Genomic DNA, 15,645 nt, shown 5'->3' with positions numbered 1-15,645 from the left:
AGGTTGGACAACCTCACAAAAGTTGCCAATGTCTATTTAATTTTCATGCCACAGACATGACTCACAGATTATCTGCCAGCACTCTTTTCATCTACCACATGATTGCAGCAATGTTTCCAGCAGTAAAGACCGTGTTCTTGAATCAGGGGCCAGCTATGCCTGGCAGTATTTGATTGTGGTGCTGTAGGGCCTCTAGTGGTGGGCAGCAGTCATCATCTGAAGGTCTTATTGTGTATATGGGACTTGAGGTTTTACCTTGCAGAGTGATGGGAGGCCTTTGTACATTTACAAGTAGAGAAATCAAAGGACCAAAATGCTTCTGCATAGAGGAGTCACAGGAAGGGAGTACGAGTGTGAGAATGTAATAACATGCACAGATGTTACAATAACACCAAATAACTATCAGTTTTAAGAACAATTCAATTAACTTAGCTGTTTTATTGTGCATGCCGAGCCATATTTGAATGGCCTTCAAAATTGGACAACATCGTCATACCATTTTGAAACAATCAGTCTACAAATATGTCTTTCAAAGGATCAGGCCCTGTAATTAGGATTCAGCTTCGACCTGTCAGTAAGCAGCACTAAGTGAAGCAAAGTCAAACTGTCCACTTCCACAACCTGATACAGAATTGTGTAGTGAGAGCAGACACACATCTTTTCTCAAAGTTCAATACTTTTAAAAGCAAACTGTACAGATGCAGGCTTCTTCACAACCTCTGTTCAAAGAGAGTGATAGTTTTCTTTTTTTGGTGGCATTGCAGTATGTTGCCACATGCCGCACACAAAAATTGGTATTATTTATGTGTAATATGCTTTAATGAGCTTAAGTCCTGCTTTTTGAAAAAGCCACAAGCGGCCTTTAACCAAGAACTACCCTATCCACTGTCATCTTTCAGTGAATTCTGTCCTGCAGTGTTATAAAGTGCACATACACTGTGTTTTCTTAGTTGTGTGAGGAGTGAGCAGAACAGAATCTAAATATGACAAAGCTTTTAATGAATCATTTTTATTTGACTTTTTCATCTAAACCCAGACTGACCCATATTCATGCTTGATCAAGACTGGGCAATTCTTGTCTGTTTTTAAGCTCTTGGTCTGAGCTGTAACCTGCTGTGGGGAAGGTATGACAATAAAGCAGTGCTTATGACTGTTGTGTGCAATAACAAAGCTGTGAACAGAGAGAACATGGGCCACAATCAAAGAGTTAGACCATTAATGATCAGAATTAAGAGCTTCCAAAATCAAGAGGAAGCAACAAATATAAATCAGTACAAAATGTACTTTTTTAGGATTTGTATTGAGTAAATGGAAATCTTTGTGGAGCAGGCACTGTCTCCTGTGTCTGTGTCTATAGTATGTTGGCCACACGGGAGCCCGGCTGCAGAATCTGCAGAGTCATGACAAGTTTAACAGCTTTTCTGAACCAGCGGTAGAACAGTGCATAGATCACAGGGTTTAGACATGAGTTAAAGTAAAACAGAAAGACCAAAAAAGATGCAAATGAAGTATTGACCACACTGTCCACAGCAAGAGTGTAACAGTAAAATGGGCAGAAACACATTATATACACAACCACAAGAACACCCAGAGTCCTGGCTGCTTTCAGCTCAGACTTCTTTGTTGTCACTGAAACCTGCAGACTGACAGCTGTAACATGAGAGCGCATGGTACGAGCCTGAGACACAGCCACAACAACGACTCTCAGATACAGAAATGCGATGATGGTCATTGGAATAATGACGGATAAGAACAGGTCAACAGTTCCTGCAATGTGATCAATGACTAACACACACTCTCCATGGCAGGATTTAGTCCTGCCTGGTTGAATCAGGATATCCTTCATGTAGAAAAGGCTGTAGAGAGCAGCACAGAGCCAACACACACAGACACACACTTTGACTCTTGTCACAGTAACTCTGGTGGAGTAATGCAAAGGGTCACAGATCGCCACATAGCGTTCAGTTGATATGAGAACAATGTTTCCTATAGAAGCACAGACAATATTTCCGTTTAGATAATAGTAAAGAGAGCACATGATATCACCGAGAACCCAGCAGGAGGTTTTTCTAAAGATTTCTATCGGCATCAGCAGGAGGCCCACAAGAAAGTCTGAGACGGCCAGAGAGATGAGGAGGATGTTAGTGGGAGTGTGGAGCCGCCTGCAGGAGAGAAGCATCAATTACACATTAATCATGTCTATATGAATAAAAACATGACACTGGTGCAGCTACAGCAGTAGAAACTTTACAGTTATGATTCAAATACATCAAAGAGTATTGCTGATCACATAAAGACATAAATTTCAGCTAAGAAGGTAATCTCTGCCTGAAGTGGGAGACTGAGATGATGACGAGCAGATTGAGAGATACAGTCATCAGAGAGACCAGCGACAGCATGATGTTCAGCAGCACAGCTTCAGTCCAGGGAAGTGTCGGCTTCCTGCAGGAGGCATTTAGGAGTTGTGGGAAGCAGAGCGCCACTCCAGCCTGAGCCTCCATCATCAGGACTCAGAACTCTTTGTAGCATAGCTTATTTATCTCTTTCTGTGATCCCTCCTCTCCAACTGTCTCTTTACAACCAACGTGGCAACGTCCAGGGCTCAGACTTGAAGCCAATGCAGACATATTTGCAAATCACACTGCAGCCACTAGGGGCTGGCTCCAAGAATGAGTCAATCCCCGATTGTCATGTTAAAATGGACAACTTAACAGCAGAAATAAACCTGTTTACAGCCTGGCTCAAAAAACAGTTTCTGGCCCAAAATTTTGTGTATTGATTTGCTGCACCCTTCAAAAGGACACAGCCCTTGAGTCTGGCAGAAGCCAGATCCCGTTGGTTGGACAAAAGGGGGATGGTGGTTTCTGTTGATCTTTGAAGTAGTGGTTTGTTTCGACACCAGGTGCAGAAACCTCCACAGGTCACTGATGTTACCTGGAGGTGGCTGTGACAACCTCTTAGGCCTCAGCCTCTCAGGATCTTCTTGATAGAAGAGATTCAGAGAGACGAACATGATTGGCAGTCATCCAGGAATTCACAGAACCATCATCTGTTTCAGTCCTTTCAGGCTGTCAGTGGCAGTAAATGGAGTGGATGAGTTGTAGACAAAGTTTCACGAGGAACCACACCCACCTGTCACTCATTGTGTGGAAGCCAATGGGAGGACTGCTGATGCCAGTGCAGACCCTGAGGCCACATTCAGACAATAGAATCTGGAGAAAGTGCAAGTCATCAACCAGAAGGCTGCTGCACAGACTTCCTGCAATGAGACACCCCGCATTGCTGCCCAAGATGTAGTCACTGCCCTGGTAGAGTGACATCTGATTATCATGCGGTGCTTATGACTTTTCCGTGCACTGAACAGAGTGAATGTGAACCCTAATTGACCAACAATATGCAGTTAAACCATTAAAGGTAAAATCAACAATCTAATTAAGGTTATTCAATCTGTTTTTAATTCATTAAGTCTGTGTCTGTAAATGCAAGGGTCACAGGGTTCATTGATGAGTTAAAGTAACACAGAACGACCACAAAAGAAGTATTGATCACTGTTATAAAGGCATAACAGTGATATCAGATACACAGCCACAATGACAACCAAAGTCCTGGCTGCTTTCAGCTCAGACTTCTTTGTTGTTACTAAAAACATGAAATGTGTGCCAACATTCCCAGAAGCCTTACCAAGGCCATCCCTGACCTACATGTGGAGGGATGATGTGGTTCATGTGCTAGGTGACAAGTGACAAGGCCTTACCAAGGGAATCACCTCTGACCATAGCTAGTGAACACTATGACTACAATGAACGACTGCAGGACATCAGGACCGTACAGATATGAGGTATTCATGAGAGCCTTCCCTACTTTCCACTTCAAAGACAGCATCAATTGAAGGCCTACATAGGTCTGATCTTCATAGTCCTTGAATGTCTATAAAGGACCTCCTGTCCTGTTGTTATATACAAATCTTTACTCTTTAACTGTTGTAGTTCAGTTCACTACAATCTATCATCACAAGAATCCTGGGATTCCAGGGGGGTAGGGGGGGCATGGCAGCTACCCTAGCTGGCCATACCATACCATATTGTACACAAGACATGAGGATAATCTGTTCACACACACATGAATGTGTGCAAGCAGGTAACTTAATTATATCAATTAAAAAGTTAACATGGACGTCTGTGGGTATTGAGTTCTGAGAAAACAACTATTGCACCAACTATTGCATCACATGTTGGTGTGGTGGCTGCATCATGTATTGTTTTTTAACACCTTTGATTGCAGCAGCACCTCAGAGGTTGAGATGTCATCATCAGAACCTCATCAATGCAGGTGTGAACACTTTCTGTCTGGAGGGGGTTCAGAGTGCTGCCATTAGGAGCAACTAATGGGTTGCAAAACACAGAAAAGCTCATGGGACTCAGGGAGGTGTGTGTGTCAATTTTTGATGGTAGTGGATTAGAGGGTGGGTATGTCTGTTGGGTCTGTTAATGGCAAAAACAACAGCAAAAAAAATTAACAAAGTAATATTTCCAAACAGTGAAGTTGTGCTCATTAAAACTTCACACTTCACAAACAGGTCCACATAGAATTCACTTGGACTCTGTCACATGTTGCAATACTTGCCAAACTTTCATGTTATTCAGTTCAAACATCATGTTTGAAACTTTTTACTCAGCAGCTACTTGTTACTAGTTTTATGTGTGTATGAAAAAAAGCAAGAATACAACAAAAGTTGATGGAAACAGTCCAGGACGTTGCAAAGATTCTGCTGTTTGTATGTATCATCCCTTATCCCCCACATGCTTTAATGCTACATGGATTCATGACCACAACTGAAGGAAGTTCTTGACATGTTTCATGAGTGAGGCTTTACTGACAGCTCACATTCACACATGCACACAAATAATGTGTAATTTTTATTTGACACACATGCTGCATCTTGTGCTTTAGGCGGTACCCATTTTATTTCCACAGGAAATATAAGTATTTAGGAACCATTTACAGTAGTGAGTGGAGTCATAGAGGATAAATAAGCATGATGAGAACAGAATTCGATGTACAGGTAAGCAGCGCTTTTACCGTATAGACTCTTAAATATGCCGCACATCACACTCGTGTTTATGGACGTTTTTTCCTTGACTGGATCCGTGCACACTTTGGACATCTTTTCTCCACAAAACACTGTTTATGAAAGCAGGCCTTGCACACTGTAAGAGAGAGAGGATATTAGTGGAGCTATTTGTATTTTCACCACAAACAGTTTTAACAGATCCGTGTCATTTCTGTCTGACCTGTCCCCACCTGTGTCTCACTGCTCTTGAATCAGCAGTTTAAAAAATTAAGTGGAGTTCATACTTTGCGTCTACCTTTGATTTCAATATCAATGGCTGAGTACTGGCATTTGTATTGATGTCCTTGCTGTTTTGTTTTCTCACCATGAGCTCACATAACCAGGACATCACGTGAGTAAAGAGGTCTGTGCTTACCTGTACACCGTTTACATATGTCTCTCTGAAAAGGGAAAATTATCTCTTTTTCGCGGCAGAACTCACAGATGAAACCTCGAGCCAGACACAGCTGTGAGACAGAACAAACTATAAATAAAATACAGAGGCTGGATTCCACTCAATTATCATTCTGACATATATCAAAAGGTACATCAACAGGTTTTGCGCAATCGCCCATGCTGCCAGCAGGGGGAGACACATTTTGTAATTTCTAGCTTCAAAAATATTTTATTAGTCAGGGGTAATAAAAATGGGTTTTTAATAAATGGTCTGCATTTATAAAGAGTGTTTCTACTCACTCAAATCTACACAAACCACTTAACACTGGTGCACGTGTACCCTGACCTACACCAGGGTTTCAAGTGCTGGTGGGCATAATCATGGCAATAACAGAATACACAGACCTCACAGTGTTCAACATGTTCGATGGCAGCATGCAGCACCGCTCGGGCCTGTGCCCCCAAATGACCTTTCTTCACCCTCATGAGGTCATCCATAGAGAAGAGGTGCAACTGCTCCAACAGGTGAGCAGGAAGCTGCTGAAACTCAGCCACCAACCTAAAACACAGATACAGTCACAAAGCCGCTTGTGTTGGTTGTGTTTAAAGCTGAAAGGGGTAAAAACACTTTACCCTCCAGATAATCTGCAGGCTGACAGCAGCTTCTTTATGTCCATCAGCTGTTCCTGAAGTTCCTAAATGAAAAACACAGAAAGTTCACATGTAACTCCGGTTCTTTGTTGTCAGTTGTTAAAATATTCTACATTTTAAGACAACTGCTAACACTAAATATTCAGAGAGTGATGTGTAACTAATAATTCTGATTGAACTCACCCTGAGCTTGTCCAGCTCTTTCACTCTGCTGTACAGCGTCTTACCAACACAGCTCAGGTCAAACAATGGCTGATGCCAGACTGAGTCCAGCAAACCTTTGGAGAAATCGCTCACAGAGTACCTGCAGTATTAATGATATTCCATCAATAATCCTTGGAATTGGTTGTGTGAAGTCTCTTAGCTCCAAAATGACATTTCTTGTTTGATTAATCTGTCTTAATCAGTTGTCAGAAACCAGAACTTAAAACAAGAAATTTAATAATGCCTCCTCTAATTTTTTCAATCTGTTGCCATAACAACAGATGGAAGTAACAGTAATGGACAACAGTTTCATAGTGATTTTCTTACTTGCTGAAGTCCCAGCAGGACAGAACTCGACCAGGGATCACGGCCTCAAGGCCACTGTGGCAGCAGTCACAGAAATACCTGCCAAACAAATGCAAATAACCAACTATTACATGGTGTGTTTTATTGCAGACTGTAAGTAAACACACCACAACCTTATACTGGGTAATAACATGTTATTATCACCTGCCGAGGTAGTCACAGTAACGGAGTTTTTTGATGTACTCTGCAAACAGAGAGGGATGCAGAGGTCACACTTTGTTTATGACTGTCTGTGCTGGCCTGTTCTGTCTTTGTGTTTCATGTGTTGGACTTTTTGTGTTTCCTGTAATTCTGCACTCACTTGGTTCTACCTCTGTACCACAGCCTGCACACAAAAAGTGTTGCAAAGCCACAATGTCACTTCGTCTGGAGGAAGAAGAGACAGACAGTGAGCTATTAACATATTAATCACAGTAAATTTTCTGGCCCCCGTTTCTTGCTCTGATGACCTGTGTGTTGGCTGAACGGTGAAGATGATCTGGAAACGTGGAGGCGCCCAGGTCAGAGATCCTCTCATCCTGGTCCTAAGTCGGATCTCCTCCGTCAGGCTGTTGCTGCTCACTGCCACCTCGCCAGTGCCTGGCAACTGGTGACCATAGAGAAAAGTGGATAGCAAAGTCTTTATAACGTAATAATTTTCTGAGTGGCTGGGTATGTGTGCTAACCTCCTGAAGGGAGCTACGGAGGCTTAGCCTGCCACGCCGAGGCTGATGGGAAGGAAGCCAGCTCCTCTTGAACTCCATCACCAGCTGCTGGGCCAGACACTCCGCACTACATTATGGGATGGTGCAGTCAGACATCACAGCTCAGTGGAATTTACTTAAAGTAATTCATTGTGTTTTCTTACTTTCTGGGCAGCAGTGTGTTGTTGACACCACAGTCTGGAATTTAAACGTACAAGTGAGAATAAAATAATTCCTACTTTCTGTCATGGAGAAGGTATCTTTTTACCTTCAAATCCACTGTCAGTGGAGAGGACAGAGAGCATCTTCACTTGAGGTTCAATCTCATCGCTACCTGTGTGTGCGTCTCTGTGTGACATCCCCAAGTCTTCATCTGAATGCTTGCTATCCTCCTCTTCACATATTTGTCTGTGTGGCCGACGGGCCTGTGAGGAGTCCGTGTGTATCTGTGTACTTGTCTTGCAGTGTGTGTGTGCTTCCTCCATCTTGGAGGTCTGCCCATTGAAGCTCAGAGTCCACTTCACACTTTCCAGCACCTCCAGCACCATGTCTACCACAATGAAATGGGAATTTTCCTGTGCACACAGACATCATCATTAGCATCTGCACCATTGTTGTGTTTCTAAGTAAGTAAGGGCCTCTTTTGTGCAACCTGCCATGTTGGCTGGCTAAATGTTTGTGGGCTAGAAAAATTCAAACTAAATGAGAAGTGTTCTTTTCAGATCCTCTCTCCATTTGGAACTGCTACTTCCAAAAGTGAGTGAATCCCCTATAGGACTTAATGTTAAAAAGTTCAGCCTGACAGCAGAAAAAAAACCCTGTTCATTGGCTGGTGCTATGTTTTAACTCAGTGTGTCAGTATTTACTGTATAATGGTGCTAGAATTCATTAACGCACCTTTTCCAGCTCACAGCTGGTCCTGAAAATGCCTGCAGAGAAATCTGGGGTACTGCTGCACCTCCTCTCTTTGGTGTGTTGTGTAGAGGTGGAGAGCAGGCCTGGGCGCGCACACACACACACACACACACACACACACACACACACACACAGGATAGATGTTAAGTTTAACAAACTACCTACAGCTGGACACACTACTGAGAGCACTTTCACCTGTTGTCCGAGCTGCACTGTGGGCAGTTAAGCTCCGGCCTCTGTGCTCGTCAGCTGCTCCCTGTTGTCCACTGTAGAGGCCAGTCAGACCACTTAGGAGCCGGTTAAGATTTGATATTAAAGAAACACAGCGTTGCTTCTCTTCTGCCTGGGCTGGGGACGAGGAAGGTTTGGAGCTCAGATCTTCCACACTTTTAGCTGATAGGCTCCTCTGATCCAGAGATGGTGGCCCAGAGACCCGAGCTGAGCTATCAGGAGTGATATTTGACTTTAGTCACAGCAAACAGACGTAAGGGTGACAAAACAATATAATCCATCAGGGCTGCCAGTTACTGTGGTTTGGAGGATACTGAATTGATTTGGCTTTGGGATTTTCCAGCAGAATTGAAAATCACTGTTCCTCCTTTTCACATTAAGGTAAATCTTACAAAGCTTCTTTATTTATCATCTCAGTTCCTGTTTCATGACATAAACCAGCAAGTATCAGAAACGTAAAACTAAATTCAGGCCTCTGCAAACACCTGTCCACAAGCTGCAGACATGTAGCTCAAAGCACAGCACAAAGACACACACAAGAGTTTTCCTTTTACCAGCACACTTCATTAAAAATACTGTGGCACCACCTAGTGGAACTACCAAAGAATTACAGGCAGCAGCTTTTCTTTTTATCATCTATTTTATATTTCATCTATTTATATTTATACTGCAAATGTTTTTTACTCCTTTTTTATATTACTTTTTGTTATTATCTGGATTGCTTTTTTCCTTTTTTCTAAATCTTAGGATTTTTATAGCAAATCAGAATTTTCACTTAGCTTTTGCATACCTCTACCAAACAGTCTGTCCACTCTTAATTAAGATCTATCTAAGACTTTAAACGTCATGTTAAGCATCACGCTGAACTTAAACCCTTCGGGTATAAAATGTTAACACTTGAGCATTTTATGTTATTCAACACTTCTTTGAGGTGTTATCATATTTAGCTCGAGAATTCTTTAAATTAGAGTGAAGAAAGTGCCTTTTGAGGTTACTGCTACCCATGACCAAAAAGTTGAATCCAAATGAACACTTGAATCAAATAAATAAAATTAAATAAAGTCTATTGTGTTTCCAAGAAGAGAAAGTACTTATGCCAAGGTGTACTGAGATACTGCACACACAGCTTGTGATGTTGACCTGTGCACATGTTTTTTTAGTGCGTGACCACCAAATTCTGAACAATTGAGATCTTTATGTTAAGATCTTTTTTAAGTGAAGTTTTGTTAAAGCATACTTAAAATATTGTGTTTAGACAGGCCCAATAATAATAACAAAGTCAATCACATTAGATAGTGACATTACCTTGGGGTATCGGCTTCCCCTCCGTGCCAGGAGATGGGCCTGTGGTGTTTGGAGATGACCGGACTGCTCCTGGGAAGGTGGAAAGTTTCATCCTCTGGGCGCAGAAATTTCTCTTTACTCCTGAATGACTCCACAGGTTCAAAGTTATTTTTACTGCCCTCCTCTCTTTCATCACTGTGACTTGGGTGTGGGTTCAACTGGGATAGGCAGGACCGTCTGAAGCCTTTGCGATGTTTCCTCTTGCTGAAAGTTTGATGAGGGGAAACTTCACTTATATCAACTTCTCCTCCAGCTGTTTCTATTGGTGACAGGGTTAGAACTGGGATCGAAGTTCGACAGGGTGACAGCTGGTTTTGAAGCAAAAGATTTTCTGTAGTTTCTTAAGAAAAGACAAGAATACAGATTCATGAAAAAACAGGCTGTAAAATACATGAAAAAGGACGAGGAAGTCAAAGAATAGTGGATCTTACCTGCTGCAGGAGTCGGTGGCTCTGCGGAGTCCAAACACCAGCTGGCATGGCTGAATCTGCAGAGAGAGGCGGACATACCACCGCAGCTTCCCATCTGTGCAGGAGAGACAAAGTTTCCTGATGACTGCAGCTTTATTACAAACTTCCTTACTCAAAGAGCTGTAAGGAAACAGCGGTTTATTGTGAGTTTATCAGCACTCTGGTGGGTCTGCTTGGCCTTTCAAAGCAACCGATCAGTACCATAAAACAACCCATCAGCAAAAAAGTCAAAGGCTGAAGATCATTGCACACAATAACACTGTGCGAATGTGTGTGGACATACATGTTTAGGTATGATAGTAGTGGGGAGATTTAAGACTTTTATACTTTTCTAAATTATCACTGGAACTCCCAGTGTGGAGCAATTCAAACGTTTGTCAACATGCCAGAGGCTGGTGTTCATCCCATGGTGATGAGGTTAATGTCTTTAAATGTACACTTTTTACACTCCACTTCTTTGTCTAGATTAACTTATATTAAGTTTTGGTGATTTCAGTTGCAACAAGCTGGGGGAGGTTTAGGCATATTTAGGGACACAACGGTATGTAGAGGCGCTTGAAATGCTGCTCCACCACCTGACCACAGCCACCCTAATTGATTAAAAAGCTGAAATTTTCTAATCTAATCTAATACAACACCGTCAGTCTCAAAGGTCCTCAGTTAACCTCATTTTAAATAGCACAATTACACTATTTTCTATGTGTTTGTCCTCAATATTTAGCCAACAAACACATATAAAAAGCTTATCTTAATTTAAACAGCAAACAGTTTCCTGTTTGAATGCAGAAGCAGACTCTGATTGTGAGTGATAGCGTCTTAAAGATTTCCTGTTTCAGTTAGAGAACAACACCAGAGAGCAGAGGCAGCACTGACCAGAACACAGAGATCATCAGGCTATACTCACCATTCTGACGCCGAGTCCAGTCTTGTCTAAGCCTCTTGGCTTAGACAAGTCTTCATCCACAACACGCTATGTAGCTTCAGAAAGGAAGAGAGGCGGCAACTTATCACAACTTCCTGTATTCAGTAGCGCTGTGTACTTTCTGTGGCTGAGTCAATTTTTTTTTTTTAACACAGGAACACAGTGGCCAAAAAACTCTTGATACAACTTTTATCTGGTGATTCTGTAATGCTTAAATTATCCTAAATATACTAATAACTAAAATGCATTGTTATAAATAGAACTACAGAAATTTAAAGTGCCATATAAATAAACAAAAAAAGAATGATCAAGGATGAAAAAGTATATTTTAACTTTTAATATTCACAGGAGTTGCATGTTACTTTCAAATGAGCATCTTCCTCAATTTAACAATAAAACAACTGTTCAGCAAAAACCATTTGCATCCCTGCACTCAGCAGACTGACTTACTGTCACGTCAGCTGGCGGGGGAAAGAGGAAGTTATAGTTAAAGTCGAGTATCAATGTGTTTGATTAAGCTTAAATGAGAAAAAAACCAGAAGCAGCTCAAATTTAGCCTTTCTGCAACTGAAACATAAACAAAGACAATGTTCCTGAACCGGGCGGGTGTTTTCAGAACCGTGAGGGCATTATTGTTTAGTCAGAACATTCTGAGGATATTTGGAGGTGATTTAAAGGGCTCAAATCAGGACATTTATTATCAGGCTAAAAGAAGGAGTCTTCTTTGCTTTTGTTGTGTCTGTTGCTGCAGGCCCAAGAGTGTGAAGTCATTTGGTCACATGGTCCCCGTATTGTAGAATTTCCTTCTCAGTGAAGAAATTCAGAATAGACTTCTTACACATAAGGCTCTACATGGACAAGCTCCACTTTACCTTCAGGAAAGGTAAAAACCTATATAAATAAAACTGAATTCAATCTCAGTGGGTTTTCATGATCAGCTGACAGTGGATTCAGTCATTGCTGGATACAAATTCAGTCAAGTTATGTTTGTGTGTCACTTTCGGGGAGGCAGACTGTTGTAATTGGGGACTAAAGCTGTGTCCCCCAAATGGGAAGAGACTGAAAATGTGTGCAGGCCTGTTAGCTCTTCCAACAGGGACACCCAGAATGGTCACATTATAAACAGACATTGTGATGACATCATATGAAAGTGAAGATATGTTGATAAAGTGAAGCATGGCAATTAGGTCAACATTACAGTCAGTCTGTGGGGTGTGTTATGTGATAAGTCAGCAGAGGTCCAAGTACAACTGTGGGTTGGCACACATACCGTTATCACTGATCAGCACTGTATATCTGCTGATGCTAGCCTGTTATGCAATCAGCTGAATCAGCACTGCTGCTCCCCCATGGAGCCCTCTCACTATCACACACCTCACCCCTCTCACCCACACACAGGCTGCAGAAGATGGTATAAATAAAGGTTATTTAATAAAAAATGTGCTTTCATATTACAGCATTTGGCTAAACTAATATTTGCAGATTGTGATAATAAAAACACTAAAATAAAGGCTGCTATCCCAGGATACCAGGAAACGTTATGCATCCTACATTATCAATCAGGTGTAACGGCATTTTGTGGAAAAGCTATAGTAAATGTTGACATGTTTTTTTTTGCCCAGCAGAGGATGCTATTCCTCAAGTTTTTGCTGCGGTTTTAATTTCCAATGAGCCCAATGAGCATCCGCAGCGAGAAAGCTGCGCCAAGTCAAAAGAAATGCAAAGTGAGACCGGAAACGCAGAGGACGAGTGCAGCTCCAAAATTAAAATACTAATGTATTTATAGATATTAACAACAAGTACTGTATAAATAGTGTTACACATCTACAAAAGCACATAATTAGGTTGATACATCTCTTTAAACTGCTCGAACATTTTAATGAAAAATATTGCTTCTTTCTTCACTGTAACGTTGTGCGTGGTGTCTTATTTTGAAGGTTGGCGCCGGATGTCGAGGCTCGCGTGTGTTTTGACGTACCGACGCAGCGGCGACAACTAGGGAGGAATGTGAACGCGCGTCACGGGCACGCCTGGGAAGTCAAGAGTCCCGCTGTTCGCCTTAACGTTAGCTTACTCCGCGCTGTCTCCCGGAATATAACCAACCCACACACGCAGCGGTGAAAGGCGGAGAGGTGGATAATTATGGCGACGTTGGGACCGGAGTCGGCTCGCCCTCCTCTCGCCCAGCTCGGCTCTTCTCCCTCGATCCAGAGTCACATCGGCAGCGCAAACCTGCCTCCTAACCGGGGCTTGGAGCGGGCGCTGGAGGAGGCGGCGGCCAGCGGTGTCCTCAACCTCAGCTCCCGAAAGCTGAAGGAGTTTCCCCGGACAGCCGCCAACCACGACCTGACCGACACGGTGGAGGCAGGTAAGGATATCCCCTGGTACATCTTCTCGGCCAGCGTTTGTAACCCGGGAGAAAATACCCGGTGCTCGGAGGTAACGGACCCCTGCTGTAACGCGTTATAGCTGCGTGGTCACATCCCTCTGTCGCCGCTGTACTTTATTTACATCGCGGTGTGTTTCTTAGTGTCTGTTCAAGTAGCCACCCCGGACCTGGTGCTGTGTATTTGAAACTTTCGCTTTATTGTAAAGCAGACGCACTGCTGACCTGAACCTCACCGCAGGTAACAGTGTGGGTGACTAGGCTCATCTGTCATTAGTTGATGGCTTTGTGGGTAAATGTGTTTCTGTCAAGTCCTGACTTGTGTGGAGCGCTACAGTGGAAGTGGGCATTGGAGTGTTTATCAGGGATATGACTTTTCAGTGGGCCTAGAGTGGAAATCCCCACCACTTCCTTTTAATCCATTTTCAGTAATACAGCGGCATGGTCAGCAGGGTGAATCCAGACACGCTCCTATTGTGCCGTTGTATTTTGAAAAAATTGTCTTTTGTCGCAGTTATAAGTAGAAGATGTTCCTGTGGCATGAACATGACATGGCAGTGTTTTTCTTAAAGCACATGTTATTGTGTATATCAGGTGTCCCAGACACAATGAAGTCTTAAAGTCTACCTGTACTGTGGTGGTGTGGTACTGCAGCCCGGTGTCCTGAGAAAGCAGGGGCTATTTCACCTTCTAAAAGGGTGGTGCTGTTCACAGTGGCTTCTCCGTCTCTCTTTTCTAATAACGTATCAGGTCAACGCTATTACGGTGTTTTGATCTAAGAGCAGGGTTTATGTCCGGTAGATAGTAAAGTCCGGGGTTGCATGGTTGTTGGTCATTTTTAATCCCTGCAGCAGCACTGATTTACTATTTGTTATTTGTTTTCACTATATGCTCAGGCATTACACGGATCCATAGGGTTAAGCTGATTTTGCTTTAAAAGTGCAGGACTTGGCAGTACGCTGGAAGCATCACACTGTAAAGGCTTTCACACTTTTCACTTTTATCCGATGGCCTGGTTTATTTGTACAAAATTTCAAATACAATAATGTATTTTTTTTCTGTATTAAGAGGGACACCGGCTCTAAACAGACAGACTTCATATGGCAACACAAACTAAGAAAAGCTGTTTCTCCTCGCAGCAGCATTAATAAGAGGCTCTGCTGTGTTACAGACTGAAAAGCCTCAGTGATGTCATGCTGCTCCAAACTTTGTTTATGTGCACTAGGAAAATAATTTGGCTTACATAACCGCAGCAGTTCACGTTTACAGAAACACACACAAAGCAGTATGAAGTAGAATTATGGAAACAGCAGTAAAGTGAGTGACCTTGCTCAACAGGTTTACAGTGCCACTGATAAAGGCTAAATGCTTTTGCATCAAAGTTTCAGGATACAGTCTGCATTTATGCTTCTCTCAGCATGCTGACTTGCTCATCAACAATTTACCTGAACACTGACAGGATTTCAGGGGGTTTTAGCAGCTTTTGTCCACAGCTGTGAGTGTTTGATTTGAGATTTGTTGTTACTTGCAGCTGGATGGCTAAACATGTTGATTTTGAGTCACAGAGTCTTAAATGTGTTTCTCAGCATCTCTGCAGCAAGGCCGGTTCTACGCAGGGGCAAGAGGGGGCAGTGCCCCCTCAACTAAATGTCTTGACCCCTCAATTTTTAGAAGTTGAGAAAGCACATGTAATATACTCACAAATTTATTATATTACATGGTGACAAAATGATAAGCGGTAGTGGAAAAATCTGACAAAAAGGGTCGCTTTTTACCATCCTTCCCTCGTGTCTGTCCGTCCGCTGTGTCTATTCACAGGCTGCAGCGCACACACAGACTCACACCCTGAACCCTCAGTAAACATCCAATCACCCTCCGTATGCAAGCGAGTCAAGACGTAGCCTAACGGCGTAGTGTCAGATTTCAGTGTGGTTACGAAGAAGACTTTGAAAAAGCTGCAGTGTTAC

At 42.6% G+C, this 15,645-nt stretch overlaps 3 protein-coding genes across 6 annotated transcripts in view; 1 reads left to right on the top strand and 2 right to left on the bottom strand.

Annotated features, from left to right (window-relative positions):
* Window positions 1-1,351: 1,351 nt before the first annotated feature.
* On the bottom strand, window positions 1,352-2,504 carry LOC114426762 (trace amine-associated receptor 5-like). The gene is made up of 2 exons (XM_028394369.1): window positions 2,329-2,504; window positions 1,352-2,162 (listed from the first exon to the last, which is right to left on the bottom strand). Exons 1-2 carry the CDS (start codon window positions 2,502-2,504, stop codon window positions 1,352-1,354), a joined length of 987 nt encoding a protein of 328 aa, XP_028250170.1.
* A 2,451-nt stretch (window positions 2,505-4,955) lies between these two features.
* rubcnl (rubicon like autophagy enhancer) lies at window positions 4,956-11,369 on the bottom strand. Its single transcript, XM_028394368.1, has 17 exons — window positions 11,275-11,369; window positions 10,332-10,425; window positions 9,862-10,240; window positions 8,521-8,768; window positions 8,308-8,408; window positions 7,679-7,985; window positions 7,575-7,608; window positions 7,393-7,498; window positions 7,177-7,313; window positions 7,029-7,093; window positions 6,872-6,911; window positions 6,689-6,766; window positions 6,341-6,461; window positions 6,140-6,201; window positions 5,912-6,065; window positions 5,487-5,577; window positions 4,956-5,207 (listed from the first exon to the last, which is right to left on the bottom strand). The coding sequence occupies exons 1-17, from the start codon at window positions 11,275-11,277 to the stop codon at window positions 5,119-5,121; spliced, it is 2,109 nt and encodes a 702-aa protein (XP_028250169.1). The 5' UTR covers window positions 11,278-11,369; the 3' UTR covers window positions 4,956-5,118.
* A 1,943-nt stretch (window positions 11,370-13,312) lies between these two features.
* The window catches only part of lrch1 (leucine-rich repeats and calponin homology (CH) domain containing 1), a 47,720-nt gene continuing 45,387 nt past the window's right edge, over window positions 13,313-15,645 (top strand). For all 4 annotated transcript variants that reach the window (XM_028393186.1, XM_028393185.1, XM_028393184.1 and 1 more), the window contains exon 1: window positions 13,313-13,660. In XM_028393186.1, the coding sequence (XP_028248987.1) occupies window positions 13,435-13,660 (226 nt within the window). In that variant the 5' untranslated portion in view covers window positions 13,313-13,434. The remainder of the gene's footprint in view (window positions 13,661-15,645) is intronic.

The sequence above is a fragment of the Parambassis ranga genome, chromosome 21 (assembly GCF_900634625.1).
Source record: "Parambassis ranga chromosome 21, fParRan2.1, whole genome shotgun sequence".
In the NCBI taxonomy this organism is placed as follows: Eukaryota; Metazoa; Chordata; class Actinopteri; family Ambassidae; genus Parambassis; species Parambassis ranga.
This window is presented reverse-complemented; position numbering and strand designations above follow the sequence as displayed.